General features: G+C 51.4%; 1 protein-coding gene across 1 annotated transcript in view; it reads left to right on the top strand.

Annotated features, from left to right (window-relative positions):
• The first annotated feature begins 12,635 nt into the window (after nt 1-12,635).
• LOC138238042 (E3 ubiquitin-protein ligase TRIM39-like) overlaps nt 12,636-17,196 on the top strand; it is a 160,000-nt gene continuing 155,439 nt past the window's right edge. Inside the window, exon 1 of the mRNA XM_069187846.1 lies at nt 12,636-15,746. Within this exon, the coding sequence (XP_069043947.1) occupies nt 15,156-15,746 (591 nt within the window). The 5' untranslated portion in view covers nt 12,636-15,155. The remainder of the gene's footprint in view (nt 15,747-17,196) is intronic.

Below are 17,196 nucleotides of genomic sequence, written 5' to 3'. Positions count from 1 at the left end.
GTCTGTGAGCAGCTACAGCCAGTCTAATACCCGGCTCCCTTTAATACAGGGATACATGACTATATTCGGTATTTTATGTTCGTTTGGGGTTTATTTTTACTGTGGTGGTTTGTTTAATGTGAGAGACGTTTTATTTGATCTCTGATCGTGATCCAGGGAAAAGTGGACGCTTCTTTCTAGTCTTTTCTTTATTTTATTTCCCAATGAAGTTTGGTAATGGGCCAGTGAAAGCTCTGCTTTCCTTCATATGAAGCCCAAAAGTTTGTTGGCAGCGGCGAGTTTTTTTCTTCACGGACAGAAACTTGGGCTCCGTGTCAGTCTTGTGTTCTGTCCTGCCGTTTGGACATTTCGTGTGGACGATTCTCTGTCCACAGAGGGACTGTGTCGTGAGAGGTAGTTTTAACACACTCCCTTGAGCGCTGGTTAGTGTGGTAATTGTGAGACGCTCCCTAGAGCAAGCGGGCTAGAAGATGGCGACAGACCTGCTGTTCAAGTGAAAAGTGAAGTTAAACTCATTCCTGGTGTTGTGTTCAGCTGTGTTTAATATATATAAACTAACCTGAAACACGAGAGACTGCACCGGGAGATTACTGCACTGCTTCGGCAGTTTGTGTATTCAACATCATTATCTGAGGGATTCTTTTTGAAACTTTGGCATGTACAGTATATAAATATATTTAATTTCGCTTATTTTAGTTCCTCTGTACTGGAACAAAACGCGCTACAATTCGTTACTTGTTCAACTTTTGTTTTAATCCCAGCCGTGTCCAGACTCTCAGAACAACCTGAGAAACGTCAAGTTCAGGACTCTCAGTACCGCCCTCTCCGACCGCATCTGAAATATTTCACTTTGTTCACTTCGTGACGCAGTGCTGTACCGCGGGAAAACACTGTTGACAAAATGAGTATCGAACTTCGAGCTGTTCAGTTATTCTCTTAGAAATACATTTTATTATGCACATGAATTAAACCGCTTGACTAAAATTTCTCTATGACTACAATGTGGTAAAAACAATGTTGGTGGTGTTTCATCACCACCATTAACATCTGTGGTGATGAAATGCCCGGAGAAGCTGGTGTTGTCACACATCAACTCCTCCATCACAGAGTCCCTGGACCCCTTGCAGTTCGCCTACCAGAACAACAGATCAGTGGATGATGCCGTCTCCCTGGCTCTGCATACAGCCTTGGAACACCTGGACACTAAGAACTCGTATGTGAGAATGCTGTTTGTGGACTACAGTTCAGCATTCAGTTCCATCATACCCAGTCAACTGGTGACAAAGCTCAGGGGATTAGGTCTGTGCACCTCTGTCTGCAACTGGCTGCTGGACTTTCTTATCGAGAGACCACAGGTGGTGCGGATAGGCAATAAAACATCAACACCACTCACCCTGAGCACTGGAACCCCACAAGGCTGCTGTCTGAGTCCAAGGTTGTACTCCCTGTTCACTCACGACTGCACAGCAAGACACAGCAACAACCACATCATTAAGTTTGCAGATGACACCACTATAATAGGACTGATCAGTGATGATGACGAGTCCACTTACAGGGATGAAGTCGTACAGCTGCTTAGGTGGTGTCATAGCAATAACCTGGACTTGAACGTAAAGAAAACGAAAGAGCTAATAGTGGACTTTCGGAGACACAGGCCACACACTCACAGCCCACTCAGTATTGATGGAACGGAAGTGGAAACAGTCACCAGCTTTAGGTTTTTGGGAATTCACATCTCTAAAGATCTAACCAGGACTGTGAACACTGACTCTATCATGAAGAAGGCTCAGCAGCGCCTCTATTTCTTGAGGTGCCTCAAGCGCTGGGGGATGCCAGTACATGTGTTGGTGAACTTCTACCGCTGCACCATCGAGAGCGTCCTCACCAACGGGATCACCGTGTGGTACGGCAATACCTCTTCTCCAGAGAGAAAGGCACTGCAGAGAATGGTCAATATGGCCCAAAAGATCATCAGCTGCGGTCTCACCGAGATTAAACAGCTCTATGAGGACTGCTGCCGTGGTAGAATTCTGGCCATCACAGAGGACAGTCACCACCCCGGGCATGAGCTCTTCACCCCACTGCCCTCAGGCAAGAGATATAAGAGCATACGGACACTGACCACCAGATTCTTCAATAGCTTCTATCCACAAGCAGTGAGACTGGCGAACACAATTAGCCATCCCCCTCGGACCACACCTACACCATCACCATCTACCTCATTGTAATTTATTTATTGTACGTCTCCAGTCATTGTTTACACGTCTGTATTGTTTACATTCAAACTGTCTGCATGTTTACTTGCACATTGTCTATTGTTTGTTTCTATATTGTCTTGATGCACTGTTTGCACTTTGTTTTGTTTTTTACACCTGTTTTACAATCGAGAGACTTCCTGTCAGTAAGAATTCCATTGGACCAGTACCGGTTACATATGGCAGTAAAGTTCAAGTTCAAGTTCAAGGTTCTGCTGCAGCTCCCCTGACCATCACATCACCTCCTTCCTGCCCCCACATTCTCTGATTCTGCCCCTCAGCAAGAAATGCTTTCGCAAGTCCAAGTCTTGTACTGACGTGCGGACGCTTGACGTTAGTCGGGGGTCGGTCTTTTCATCACTTCTGAGACCGCGTGTTCAGTCACTTACAGCCACAAAACACCACTGCCAGGTCGCGGAGTCCTGACTTTAGAGCTGCCTCCTCTGTAGAAGTTATGTCCAAACAGGTGGGTTTGGGTGGAAGGGGATGTACCTCTGCACAAACAGCTTTTAGGCGCTCCGAATCTCTTCATTGCTCGCCGTAGCTACTGAGCTATGTAGCTCTCAAGATGTGCTGTATTACCTCAATCGACAAGTCTCCAATTGCATTATTAGTTCTTTCCAAAGGTTTGGCACGTTTTGATCTGGACAGCAGTCAGGTCACTCTGCAGCTCACAACTGGCAGCCCACTGGAGCCCAGCAGGGGGCGCTCTCACCCAGCTCCCAGCCCACTGGAGCCCAGCAGGGGGAGCCTGGCCAGTACCTGGAGGGGAGACTCCTGGGAGAGGTGTTAGTGGGGCCAGCAGGGGGCGCTCTCTCCCTGCACTCTGTGTGGGTACTAATGCCCCAGTGTAGTGACGGGGACACTATAGTGTAAAACAGGCGCCGTCCTTCGGATGAGACGTAAAAACAAGGTCCTCACTCTCTGTGGTCATTAAAAATCCCAGGGTGTTTCTCGAAAAGAGTAGGGGTGTCCTGGCCAAATTTCCCATTGGCCCGTACCAATCATGGCCTCCTAATAACCCCTCTCTCTGAACTGGCTTCCCTCTGCTCTCCTCCCCACTGAGAGCTGGTGTGTGGTGAGTGTACTGGTGCATCATCCAGGTGGGGCTGCACACTGGTGGGTGTTGAGGGGATCTCCATGACCTGTAAAGAGCTTTGAGTGGAGTGTCCAGAAAAGCGCTATATAAGTGTCAGCAATTATTATTATTATTATTATTATTATTATTATTATTATTATTATTATTTTATCTTTGTTCTTCCAAATATAATATGCATGTGGTGCAAAGTTGTGCCAACATCATAAGATCTGATTGGGATGTGTTCTCTGAGCACATTGACGTTGTGGAGTTTGTCTTCTGCACCACTTTGGAGGGCTTTGTAAAAGAGTCCTTCACGCTAAATCGAGTCAAATGCTTTTTCGAAATAGACAAAGCAGACAAAAATGTTTCCTTTGTGTTTCTGGTGGACGTGTTTGTCTATCAGTGTGTGTAGGGTGTAAATGTGATCAGATGTGCGGTGATCTGGCAAGAAGCCAATCTGACTCTTGCTCAGGACACTGTGTTCAGTACAGTAAGGAAGGCCAGTATTCATGTGTTCAGGATACTGCAGAATACCTTCCCAAGGTTACTGTTCACACAGATGCCCCAGTAGTTGTTGGGATGGAGTCTGTCTCCACTCTTATAGATGGGCGTGATCAGTCCTTGGTTCCAGGCCTCGGGGAAACATCCAGCTGTCATGATGAGGTTGAGGAGTTTGAGCAGGGCTGGTTTCGTTGTTTTTTTTTAAATGATTCAGTGTTTAAAGAATTTACAGATACAACTACAACTAGAGGAGCAGAAACCAGTACAAGAGGAAAAAGACAGAATCAGAAAAAAAACAATTAACCGCCAGAGATGATGAAGGAAATTATATAAGAAGATTATTTTTGACATAGAACAAACGTTCACTTGCTTTTGCACTTTTCAGATTCCTAGAGAATGAAAATAAATGTTTCAAACTTATTGAAACAGGAGCCGGGGGGTCCATCCGAGACAGACGGGTTCCGATCCGGAACGGGATCCGGGGCAGGGACAGGGACTCAAACCAGGCGCTGCGAGCCCCGGGTCAGGGGTCTGGGTGAAGTCGGGGTGAAGCCCGTGCCGTCGGGGCTCTCCTGGAGCTGCTGGCAGGCGGGTCTTCCCAGTGCTGAGCCCGGAACAGCGGGAGGGGCAGGACTGGGGGCAGGGGCCCGTCACCAGGGGACATCGGAGAGGACTGGAGCGCCCCCTAGAGGAGGGGTGGGGATGGTGACACGTCCCAGACTCCTCGACTTCCTCTCGGCTCTGCAGCTCTGTGCAGATCCAGGAAGTGAAACTCAGAGATCAGTTTCGTTTCACTAGAAACAGCCTCACTGCAGCTCCGTCTCTACTGCTCCTCTCTGTGCAGTTTCTACTTGTCAGAAAAATGGCAGAAGGCACTTTTCCATTTTCTCAGGACCAGTTCAGCTGCTCAGTGTGTCTGGATTTGCTGAGGGATCCAGTGACTCTGCTCTGTGGACACGGTTACTGTATGGGCTGTATTAAGAACTGCTGGGATCAGGATGATCAGACTGGGATCTACAGCTGCCCCCAGTGCAGACAGACCTTCACCCCAAGACCTGATCTTCACAGAAACACCATCCTGACTGAAGTGGTGGAGAAACTGAAGGAGACAGCGCTCAGTGGCCCTCCTCCTGCTCACAGTCCTGCTGGCCCTGGAGATGTGCTGTGTGATGTCTGCACTGGGAGACAGAGGGGAGCTGTGAAATCCTGTCTGGTGTGTCTGGCCTCTTACTGTCAGACTCACCCCCAGCCTCACTATGAATCTCCTGCTTTCAAGAGACACAAGCTGGTTGAGGCCACAGGACAACTGCCTCGTCCTGTTTCACTGTGGCGGAGCTGAGCTGCACGTCTGCGGGTCGTCTGTGCTCTCGGCGCGCTGCTGCCCAGACAGGGGGCTGCCATCAGGTGTGCCACCGCAGTGAGACACGCCTCTCTCTCCTGTTAATCATTACCACCCGCCACCCACACCAGAAACACGCGCAGGATCATAACCAGAGAAATAAAGGTTCTCTCCCTCTCCATCTGTATGAACCCCTCTCTCTCTCTCAGGTCAGTGTTAATGTACTGGAGTGTCCAGTCAGTGTGTGTGTATTAACCCCTCTCTCTCTCTCTCAGTGCAGTGTTAATGTACTGGAGTGTCCAGTCAGTGTGTCTGTATTAACCCCTCTCTCTCTCAGTGCAGTGTTAATGTACTGGAGTGTCCAGTCAGTGTGTCTGTATTAACCCCTCTCTCTCAGTACAGTGTTAATGTACTGGAGTGTCCAGTCAGTGTGTGTGTATTAACCCCCCTCTCTCTCTCTCAGTGCAGTGTTAATGTACTGGAGTGTCCAGTCAGTGTGTCTGTATTAACCCCTCTCTCTCTCTCAGTGCAGTGTTAATGTACTGGAGTGTCCAGTCAGTGTGTGTGTATTAACCCCTCTCTCTCTCTCTCAGTGCAGTGTTAATGTACTGGAGTGTCCAGTCAGTGTGTCTGTATTAACCCCTCTCTCTCTCTCTCAGTGCAGTGTTAAGGTACTGGAGTGTCCAGTCAGTGTGTCTGTATTAACCCCTCTCTCTCTCTCCGTGCAGTGTTAAGGTACTGGAGTGTCCAGTCAGTGTGTCTGTATTAACCCCTCTCTCTCTCAGTGCAGTGTTAATGTACTGGAGTGTCCAGTCAGTGTGTCTGTATTAACCCCTCTCTCTCTCAGTGCAGTGTTAAAGTACTGGAGTGTCCAGTCAGTGTGTCTGTATTAACTCCTCTCTCTCTCAGTGCAGTGTTAATGTACTGGAGTGTCCAGTCAGTGTGTCTGTATTAACCCCTCTCTCTCTCAGTGCAGTGTTAATGTACTGGAGTGTCCAGTCAGTGTGTCTGTATTAACCCCTCTCTCTCTCAGTGCAGTGTTAAAGTACTGGAGTGTCCAGTCAGTGTGTCTGTATTAACTCCTCTCTCTCTCAGTGCAGTGTTAATGTACTGCAGTGTCCAGTCAGTGTGTCTGTATACACTGTATACACGCTGCTACAGGCATCCAGTGTCCTGTGTCCTGTGATATCCAGTGCCCTGTAGTGTCCTGTGATATCCAGTGTCCTGTAGTGTCCTGTGATGTCCAGTGTCCTGTAGTGTCCTGTGATATCCAGTGCCCTGTAGTGTCCTGTGATGTCCAGTGTCCTGTAGTGTCCTGTGGTATCCAGTGTCCTGTAGTGTCCTGTGATATCCAATGTCCTGTAGTGTCCTGTGATATCCAGTGTCCTGTAGTGTCCTGTGGTATTCAGTGCCCTGTAGTGTCCTGTGATATCCAGTGCCCTGTAGTGTCCTGTGGTATCCAGTGTCCTGTAGTGTCCTGTGATATCCAGTGTCCTGTAGTGTCCTGTGATATCCAGTGCCCTGTAGTGTCCTGTGATATCCAGTGCCCTGTAGTGTCCTGTGATATCCAGTGCCCTGTAGTGTCCTGTGATATCCAGTGCCCTGTAGTGTCCTGTGGTATCCAGTGCCCTGTAGTGTCCTGTGATATCCAGTGCCCTGTAGTGTCCTGTGATATCCAGTGCCCTGTAGTGTCCTGTGATATCCAGTGCCCTGTAGTGTCCTGTGATATCCAGTGTCCTGTAGTGTCCTGTGATATCCAGTGCCCTGTAGTGTCCTGTGATATCCAGTGCCCTGTAGTGTCCTGTGATATCTCTGCTCTTTCCACACTCCCTCTCTCCTCTTTCTCTCTTTCCACACTCCCTCTCTCCTCTTTCTCTCTTTCCACACTCCCTCTCTCCTCCCTCTCTCCTCTTTCCTCTCTCTCCACACTGTAAGCAGCTTTACTGGTATTACTGCTGATTTGCAGTGTTGCCAAAGCATATACAATGAACACATCATAGTACATTTACATACAGCATATAGAGCATTACTGAGAGACAGGCTCACTGTCTGTTCCTCAGGCTGGGACAGGAGATCACACACTGTATTATTATTATTGAGAGACGGGCTCACTGTCTGTTCCTCAGGCTGGGACAGGAGATCACACACTGTATTATTATTATTGAGAGACGGGCTCACTGTCTGTTCCTCAGGCTGGGACAGGAGATCACACACTGTATTATTATTATTGAGAGACGGGCTCACTGTCTGTTCCTCAGGCTGGGACAGGAGATCACACACTGTATTATTATTATTGAGAGACAGGCTTACTGTCTGTTCCTCAGGCTGGGACAGGAGGTCACACACTGTATTATTATTATTGAGAGACAGGCTCACTGTCTGTTCCTCAGGCTGGGACAGGAGATCACACACTGTATTATTATTATTGAGAGACAGGCTCACTGTCTGTTCCTCAGGCTGGGACAGGAGATCACACACTATTATTATTATTGAGAGACAGGCTCACTGTCTGTTCCTCAGGCTGGGACAGGAGATCACACACTGTATTATTATTATTGAGAGACGGGCTCACTGTCTGTTCCTCAGGCTGGGACAGGAGATCACACACTGTATTATTATTATTGAGAGACGGGCTCACTGTCTGTTCCTCAGGCTGGGACAGGAGATCACACACTGTATTATTATTATTGTGAGACGGGCTCACTGTCTGTTCCTCAGGCTGGGACAGGAGATCACACACTGTATTATTATTATTGAGAGACGGGCTCACTGTCTGTTCCTCAGGCTGGGACAGGAGATCACACACTGTAATATTATTATTGAGAGACGGGCTCACTGTCTGTTCCTCAGGCTGGGACAGGAGATCACACACTGTATTATTATTATTGAGAGACGGGCTCACTGTCTGTTCCTCAGGCTGGGACAGGAGATCACACACTGTATTATTATTGTTGAGAGACAGGCTCACTGTCTGTTCCTTAGGCTGGGACAGGAGATCACACACTGTAGTAGGGAGAAGCAACACCTTCCATCAAACTTTTTGACAGGTGCCACACCCCCCTTTTTCAACCAACGGGCGCCCGTTATGTGTTGGATGTCCCGCCCCCTTCTGAGCCAATGGTCTGTCGTTCTGAGTTGCGATGTCCCGCCCCCGCCTTCCCGTCTCTGGGTCCAAATTTCCGCCTCCGCGGCCCCCTCGTGTCTGAAATATGTGCACACAAGTGCGTATTCGCGTCAGAGGGTAGGCCATCGTGTCCGCCGCGGGTTTTAGCGCGCTGTATTATACCCCTAGGGGGTCTTGTCATCCCGGGGTGTGAGCCTGGGTCAGACTGGCTGTCCCATCGGCTGGCTAAACCGAGCTCCGCAGTGAACCAGGACGCCGGTGCCCGATATGGACGGGCAGGGGCAGGCCGACGTGGTGGACAGGGGAGAGAGACTTCTCCGAGTTCTACGGCGGTCTCCGGGACATCTCCACATGGATAGTCACGTCGTCTAAATCCGCCGGGGCTGAGCCTCTGGAGGAGCTGAGCCTCTCCGAGGGGAGAGGAATTTCTTAAGCAGGACCTCCCAAGGTGCTCTCAAACGCGAGAAGACCGGACATCTCGTGCCGGCCAGCGACGTGGGGGCTGGGGCGGTAGAGAGGTTCAGCGGAACTATCAACACAAGAACGTGGAGGCGCCGCCCCACAGAAACACCTCCCGCTCCACTGGGGTCCTAACTGGTCTCGTTTTTTTTTGTTATAAAATATACTTTATTCCGAAAAAAAAAACATCTCAGAAAGAAACATCTCACACATATTGATACTCCACGTAATAAAAACAACGACGGAACGGCGGTGATTGTCCGTTATCAATCATTGCAAGTGTGGGCGGATTTGCGCTATTATGAGTGTCTCTCCAAACCCTTCCACTTGCTGTTAAACCATTAATCCCTGTACAGGGTCCATAGTCCTTTCCAGCGCTCCCTCGCCGTGGGGAAACTCCATTTGGCTACGTCGCGCTTCATCCTCCTCCTGAGGTCCACCAGGATCCTCTCCTCCAGCTCCCTCGCTCCCCACTTGATGTTGTGCCGGATGAGATTGTTCCTTGCGTCCCACAGGCCTTTTTTTGTGAGGGACAGCAGCAGCCACATCAGGAACTGCGTCCCCTTGTCTACTCCGGTAGGTGCCAGCCCCAGCAGAACGTACTGGTAACTGAGCACCGCACCCATCCCCAGGAGTTGCATGGTGTTGTCCATTCTGCCCCACACCGCCTTGGCGAAGGGGCAGCTCCAGAACACGTGCTCCTGAGTCTCCTCGACGAAACACGTGTCCCGGGGGCAATGCGGGTTCCTGGAGATCGAGTGTCTGTAGAGGACCTCTCTGGTAGCCAGTCTCTTGTGTACGGCCATCCAGTTGAGGTCCTTCAGTTCGTTGTCCAGTTCTTTCGGCTGCGTTCTTTCCCAGACTTGTCTGGGAACTCGCAGCCTTTCGTCGGCGACCAGATGCCCCCTCACCTCTTTGTACAGAGCTCTGTGGTTGGTGCAGAGCTCTGGCTGTCTCGTGGACTCGTACCTCCTGCTCCACTTGACAGCGTGGGTGTAGAACTCCGGTCGCCTCTCTGCCTTGGGCCCAGTGTTTAACCACTGGACCAAGTGCCTCATCGGGATGGAGAGCCACAGCCTGACAAAGTACTGGTACTTGTGGCCATTGGGCTCCCGCAGCGCCCGACAGAGGTTGCAGAAGACGATGCAGTCGAGTTTCAGGGGGAAATGTGGGACATCTCAACCCCCTTCCTCGACCGGCTGACACATCCGGTTCCTTGTGATGCACTCGTACCTGCCGCCCCAGACGAAGCCGAAGATCATCCCTTGCAGCGCTCGTCTGAGTCTGGCCGGCAGCGGGTACACCACCGCCAGGTACACCAAAGCCGGCAGGACGTCTGCTTTCAACACCATCACTTTCCCCGTGTAGGACAGCGACAGCGTTTTCCACAGACCCAGCTTCACGTTCACCCTGGCGATCCTTTCGGTCCAGTTGTTTGTCTCGTTGTTCTGGCTCTGGAAGGAAACCCCCAGTATTTTGAGGGGCTCCGTGCAGATCTCGAGACTCTCCGGCGCCGTCGTCCTGTGCTTCCAGGGCCCGAAGAACTTCAGTTTGCTCTTTCGGCGGTTGAGCTTCGACCCCGAGGCTCTGGAGTATTGCTCCATGACCTGCAGGGCCCTCCTCAACCCCTTGTCCGACCTCAGGAACAGCGTCGTGTCGTCGGCGTACTGGGAGATCTTCAGGGTTTCCCCCGCGCCTCCCGGTATCTCCAGGCCGTCGATGACGGGGTCCCGTCTCACCGCCTCTGCTAGGGGCTCTGTGAAGAGAACATAGAGAAGGGGTGAAAGGGGGCAGCCCTGTCGTACTCCGGATTCCTGGGGAATGAAATCCCCCAGGTTTCCGTTCACGTTCACTCTGCTGCCCACGTCAGAGTACAGAATCTGAATCCAGCGGCTGAAACTCTCTCCGAAACCGAAGCGTTCCAGCACCCTGAACAGATAGCTGTGGTTCACTCTGTCGAAGGCTTTCTCCTGGTCCAGGCTGACCACCATCATGGGCACGTTCCGGTCCTCGGTCCTGGAGGTTCCAGCTGACGGATCGCCCCTCCACCCCACACGTCTGGTCGCTGTGGATGATGTGGGGGAGGGCGGTTCTCAGTCTGCCAGTCAGGAGCTTGGACAGGATCTTTACGTCCACGCAGAGCATCGTGATCGGCCTCCAGTTTTTGAGGTCGGCGGCGTCTCCTCCCTTGAAGAGCAGGGAGATGACGCCCTCCCTCATGGTGTCTCCGAGTTTCCCCCAGCGGAAGATCTCCTGCGCCACTTCCACCAGATCTGCCGCCAGGGTGTCCCAGAAGCAGGTGTAGAATTCCTTGGGGAGTCCGTCCGGCCCCGGCACCTTGCCATTCTCCATGGACAAGAGCGCCGCCTTCAGCTCCTCGGCCGTGATCGGACCCTCCAAGTCCTCCCTCACCTCCTCCGGTACTCGTGCCGTCAGCCCCTCCAGAAAAGCATCGCCTGCCTCCACCTCCGTCTGCTTTTCTGAAAAGAGCTCCGTGTAGAAAGCGGTGGCCGCTTCTACCTTGTCGCTCTCGTCCAGCACTTCCTCCCCATCTCCCCCTCTCAGGCTGTGGATCACCCTCTTTTTCTGGGCTCCTCGGACCTGATTGAAGAAATAAGAGGAACAGGTTTCATTATTTTCATAATGCTCCCTCTGTGCCTTGACCAGGAAAGCCTTGGCTTTCTCCGTGTGCAGTTTGCGGAGCCTCTCCTTCAGGTCCCGTGCCCGGGCTGAATTGAAGGCTCCTCCCCCGTTAGCCGAGCTGTACTCCTCCTCGAGTTGCCTCTGGAGTCGTGCAGCTTCCTTCCTCTCCCCGGCCGCCTTCCGTCTGCAGTACGTCTGAGCCAGGGTTCGGGTCCTGTCCTTCACCGACTCCCACCATTCCACCACGGAGCTGTAGCCGTCTCTCAGATCGCCCCAGCTCGCGTAGTCTTTCCGGAACAGTGCCCTGAAGTCGTCTTCCTCCAGTATCTCCCGGTTCAGCTTCCAGTACCCACGACCGAATGCCGGCAGGCTGGTGTTAGCCACCACCGTCAAGCGCTCGTGGTGGGAATACCACGCCGGGGACACCGTCGCCGACTCCAGGGAGCAGGTCGTGTGCAGGAAGATGTAGTCCAGGCGGCTGCACACTCCCCGGGAGTTTTTCCAGGTCGTTCCGGCGTCGTTAGGGCGGCACCGTCTGAAGCCGTCTACAAGGGAGAACTGCTTGAGTAGCGACTCCAGCTCTGCCGAGCTAGCGTCGCTCCCCTTCTCCCGGTCGACGTTGATCTTCCACCTGCCTGTTAGTGGTGCAGCAGCTGGCCAGGTCAGCAAACACTTCCTTCCGGATAGAGGGTTCCGTCGGAGCATAGACGTTAATCGCTCTCAACTTCTGCCCCCTCCAGTCGATGTCTGCGACCAGGATCCGGCCCTGCACCACCGAGAAAGAGGAAACCAGCGTCATCTCTGGGTTTCCGAGGAGGATTCCCACTCCGGAAGAGTGGACCCCTCCTACGCTCCAGCATGATTCTCCCATCGTCCATTCCCTTGTGAATGTCAGCTTGTCGCCTTCATCCTTCAGGTGGACCTCCTGTAAGAAACAAACTGAGAAATGACTTTGAGGCCAGATCATGAAAGACTCCCCGTCTTTTCACCGGGTCTCTCAGCCCTCTCACGTTAGTTGTTAGAAAGGTAAGTTTCACAGTCATGATTGAACAAGTGAAAGTTAAACCTCCTCTCTTTGTACTTACAGTGGAAAACTTGGGAGTCTACATCTGGGCACTGTTTAGCCTAGATGTAACTCCTCTCGTTCGGGTCCTGGGGGGAATATGCTGGGCTCCCTCCAGGTCTCGCTGGGGACTGAAAAGTAAACATGCTGGACAGGTCCAGCCCTACCATCAGTCCCGGCTCCAGGGCGGCTTCAAAGTAATCCTCGTCTTCCTCGAGGATACTCTCCGCCACTGCTTCGGGAAGGCTTTTTTCTTCCCTTTCTCCAGGAGTTTCAGGGACCTCCAGTTGCTCCTGGGCCTAAGGGGAGGGGGTTCCGACTTCCTGGGCTGCCTCTTCCTGTTGCTCTTCTAACCCCAGTTCTCCCACACGGCTAGTGAGCGATCTCCGGCCTCCGTCCCACCAGACGACTCCCTTAAGGGCTGGAGAACAGTCTAGGGTGATCTCTGAACTGGCCTCATCACTCTGCTCTCCTCCCCACTGAGAGCTGGTGTGTGGGGAGCGTTCTGGCGCACTATGGCTGCCGTCGCATCATCCAGGTGGGGCTGCACACTGGTGGGGGTGGAGGGGATCCCCATTGCCTGTGAAGCGCTTTGAGTGGAGTGTCCAGAAAAGCGCTATGTAAGTGTGAGGAATTATGATTATTAAACCGTCCCAAGTTTTCACTCCAATGTGGGTGACCAGGTGCGGGTGTCCAGAATCAAGGGAGTGTTGGAGAAGGAGTATGAGCAGACCCTCACGGATGAAACCGTCACCGTCCAAGAGCGGACCCCCGGCTCCGAGACCCTCTTACAAACTGCAGGGCCACGCCGCTGACGACACGCAGGGCCCCTTGACGCAGAAGAGCTACAGCAGGGAAACCGGCCGGCCGAGCGCGTCTCTTTCCGGACCCTGGGCAGACGGCACAATCCGGGGAGGAGTGAGGAAAACAGGGGGAAAGAGGCAGGCAGGGGGCTGGAGGGAAACAGGGGCGTGTCCACGGTGCGCTGGTGTTCGGGGGAGGTGTGTCCGAGGAGGCAAACTGTCCAAGGGAGTCCGAGGTGAATCCATGGGTGTAGCAATAGTCCAAGTCCGGGTGATCCATCCTGACAGACGAACAGAGTTACAAGCCGGAGCGGGATCTGGCGGAGGGTCGGGGGAATAAAAGGGGGTCACGGGGCCAGATGCTCCCTCATCCCGGACCCAGAAGATCAGGACACCGTGATGAAGCCTGTGCCGCTGAGTCGCTCCTGGACTTCCGGGTGTCCATCTTCCACAGCTGAGCCCAGACTGGCAGGAACGCCTGGCTTGTACAGCAGGGGGGGCAGGAACCGGAGGCAGGTGCAGGAGATCAACACTAAACTAGGAAGGGCTGGAGCCTTTTTAAGAGGAGGGGCTTACGAGCGTGACAGGCGTTTGTATTAAGGATTCCATTTGCTTGTGGTTCTCTTCCTAAAAGAGGGAACTTGCTTGTGTTTTAGGATGCCTTTGTTGTAAAAGACTTGAGGACAAAATCATGGCTTTTCTCAGGAGTACAGCCCTGAGATTCCAGTTGGTTGTGACCAGACGACCTCTGAAAACGTCACACTGAACACCAGTGAATCTCAGCTGCAGGAGATTCAGGAGGGACTTACTGTATCCAGACTGATTAACTTCTCAGAGGTGTTGACAAGAAAGTGGGTTTCCATCACAGCACAGGAGTACTGCTTTACACAAACAGTGGTGGGAGTGTGAAACAGGTTCCACAACCCCTTAGAGTAACATGAGATGAGATGGTCAGACTAATGAGTTTCTAGTAATTATCAGACACGCGGGGTGTTGTCAGTCCCTGTGGACGGAAGGAGAGCTGCTGCACACAGAGATCAGGGGCTCGCTGTTGCTCTGGGTGGTTGGAGATCACAATCACACCCACATGACACTGCCCTGTCCATCTGCTCCTCCAGCGTCTCTCGGGGGAGAGATGGGCTCGTGACTCTCTGCAGCGCTCCGCAGGTCTGTGTGGCTCACAGGGGGGTCACTGCGCAGGTGAAGCACGAAGCCCTGGACGTACCCTGCTGGCCCACACGCTGCAGGGCAGAGCCAGACAGCAGGCTGGTCTCACTGGCCTGGAGAGAGAGACACAGCAGGCTGGACTGCTCGCAGTAAGAGCTCACACCCGGACAGTGAAATCCTCTGCACCATGTGGAGCTGTGACACCCCTCTGTCAAAACACAGCTGGAGGAGATCCTGGAGCCAAATAACTCCCAACGATTAAACAGCTGGATGGGCCAGCTGGCCTCCTCTTGTCTGTCACCATCATGCTCTGATCTTCTCATGCTGTGTGAGCGAGTTAGTATTTTATTGTTTTGAGTATTGGGAACACAAACAACTGGATTGACTTCACCTGAGCAGCTACTGACATCGACGTTTATTAAAAAAACTTCTCTCTGTCAGGCTGAGTCCAAAATGACACAGTAAGTCACATCTCTTACAACCCCACACCTTCCCCAAACAACAACCACCAAAGCTGTTTCATAACTGCAGCTCTAAACCACACACCCTGACAACTCTAATCACACCCCTAACAACCACACCCCCTAATAATCACACCCTTGCAGCTCTGTGCAGATCCAGGAAGTGAAACTCAGAGATCAGTTTCGTTTTACTAGAAACAGCCTCACTGCAGCTCCGTCTCTACTGCTCCTCTCTGTGCAGTTTTTACTTGTCAGAAAAATGGCAGAAGGCACTTTTCCATTTTCTCAGGACCAGTTCAGCTGCTCAGTGTGTCTGGATTTGCTGAAGGATCCAGTGACTCTGCTCTGTGGACACAGTTACTGTAAGGGCTGTATTAAGAACTGCTGGGATCAGGAAGATCAGACTGGGATCTACAGCTGCCCCCAGTGCAGACAGACCTTCACCCCAAGACCTGATCCTCACAGAAACACCATCCTGGCTGAAGTGGTGGAGAAACTGAAGGAGACAGGGCTCAGTGGTCCTCCTCCTGCTCACAGTCCTGCTGGCCCTGGAGATGTGCTGTGTGATGTCTGCACTGGGAGACAGAGGGGAGCTGTGAAATCCTGTCTGGTGTGTCTGGCCTCTTACTGTCAGACTCACCTCCAGCCTCACTATGAAGCTGCTCCATTGAAGAAACACAAGCTGGTTGAGGCCACAGGACAACTGCAGGAGAAGATCTGCTCCACTCATGACAAACCGTTGGAGGTCTATTGCCGTACTGACCAGAAGTGTGTTTGTTATCTTTGTGTAATGGATGAACACAGAGGCCATGAAACTGTCTCAGCTGCAGCAGGAAGGACTGAGAAGCAGGTGAGGACTTTGTGTCTGTTCATAAAGTGTCTAGTACAAGATGTAAAAAGGATATTTAGGATATTTGGGGCTCTAAGTGATCTCTGGACTGTATTTACTGTATCTGTAATGCTGGATCTCCACTGTTGAGTCCTGCTCATGTACTCAGCTGTGATCCACACTTTTTGTGTCTCGGACGTGTCTCCTGTTCTTCTATCTGTTGTTCATTATCTCCTCCTCCTCACCTTCACTGTTTCTCTCTTTACTGTCCTCATGAAGCACCAGTGAAGCTGTACAACTGCACACAGCACACTCAACACCTCTAGAACAGACTGCACCCTCATTAATGCACACCACATTCAACACCTCTAGAACAGATTGCACCCTCATTAATGCACAGCATACTCAACACCTCTAGAACAGACTGCACCCTCATTAATGCACAGCATACTCAACACCTCTAGAACAGACTGCACCCTCATTAATGCACAGCATACTCAACACCTCTAGAACAGACTGCACCCTCATTAATGCACAGCATACTCAACACCTCTAGATCAGACTGCACCCTCATTAATGAAGTCCTGCTTTAATTTCAGCACAATAGTATTATTATTTATAATAATAAACTCTATTTTATATGATAGATTTAAAATGGCTTCTCAAAGCACTTTACAGAACACAAAAGGTAGAAGGTAGAAGGGGGTTTTGGAAAAGAGCATAAAAGCAAAGAAGCAGAAACAGACCCATTTAAATTAAACCCTTCTGAAACAGAAGATTGTGAGTCTGGTTTTGAAAGAGCTCAGGGAAGGTGACTCTATGATATCCACAGGGATAGAATTCCAGAGCTCTGGGCTGCAGCAGGAGAATCCCTGTCACCCAGAGTGCTGGCTTGGGGGACAGACAGGAGACCAGAATTAGAAGAGTGAAGGTTGTGAGGTGGGGAGTAGGATGATAGTAACTCTGACAGGTACTGAGGTGTCAAGCCATGCAGAGACTTTTAGGGGATCATGAGGACTTTGAAGTCAACAGGAAACCTGATAGGAAGCCAGTGCAGGGACCTCAGGACAGGAGTAATGTGATCACTTGCACTAGACCTGGTCAGAATTCTGGCTGTCATATTCTGGACATACTGAAGTTTGTTCAGTGTGGGTTTAGATACCCCAGCGTGTGGAGCGACACAGATAAGGATACTGCATTGGTGTGCCAAGAAGCATGACTTCTGTCTTGTCGCAGTTTAAATGAAGGAAATTGTGAGTCATCCATGTGTTTATGTCAGAGAAGCAATTAGAGCAGAGACATGTCAGTGTCAGTTTAGTATGGACATACTGTACTGCAGATTTGAGTATCATCAGAACTCATACATTCTGAAGGGTAGGGGGCCCAGTGTCAACCCCTGAGGAAGACCAGACTTAATGAGTCCAATTTCAGAGCTACAATCGCCGAGAGAGACAGAGTGAAAGTGATCAGT

This window comes from Lepisosteus oculatus, chromosome 4 (genome assembly GCF_040954835.1).
Source record: "Lepisosteus oculatus isolate fLepOcu1 chromosome 4, fLepOcu1.hap2, whole genome shotgun sequence".
Taxonomy (NCBI): Eukaryota; Metazoa; Chordata; class Actinopteri; order Semionotiformes; family Lepisosteidae; genus Lepisosteus; species Lepisosteus oculatus.
Note: the sequence above shows the minus strand (reverse complement) of the source record. Positions and strands in the feature narration are given on the sequence as shown.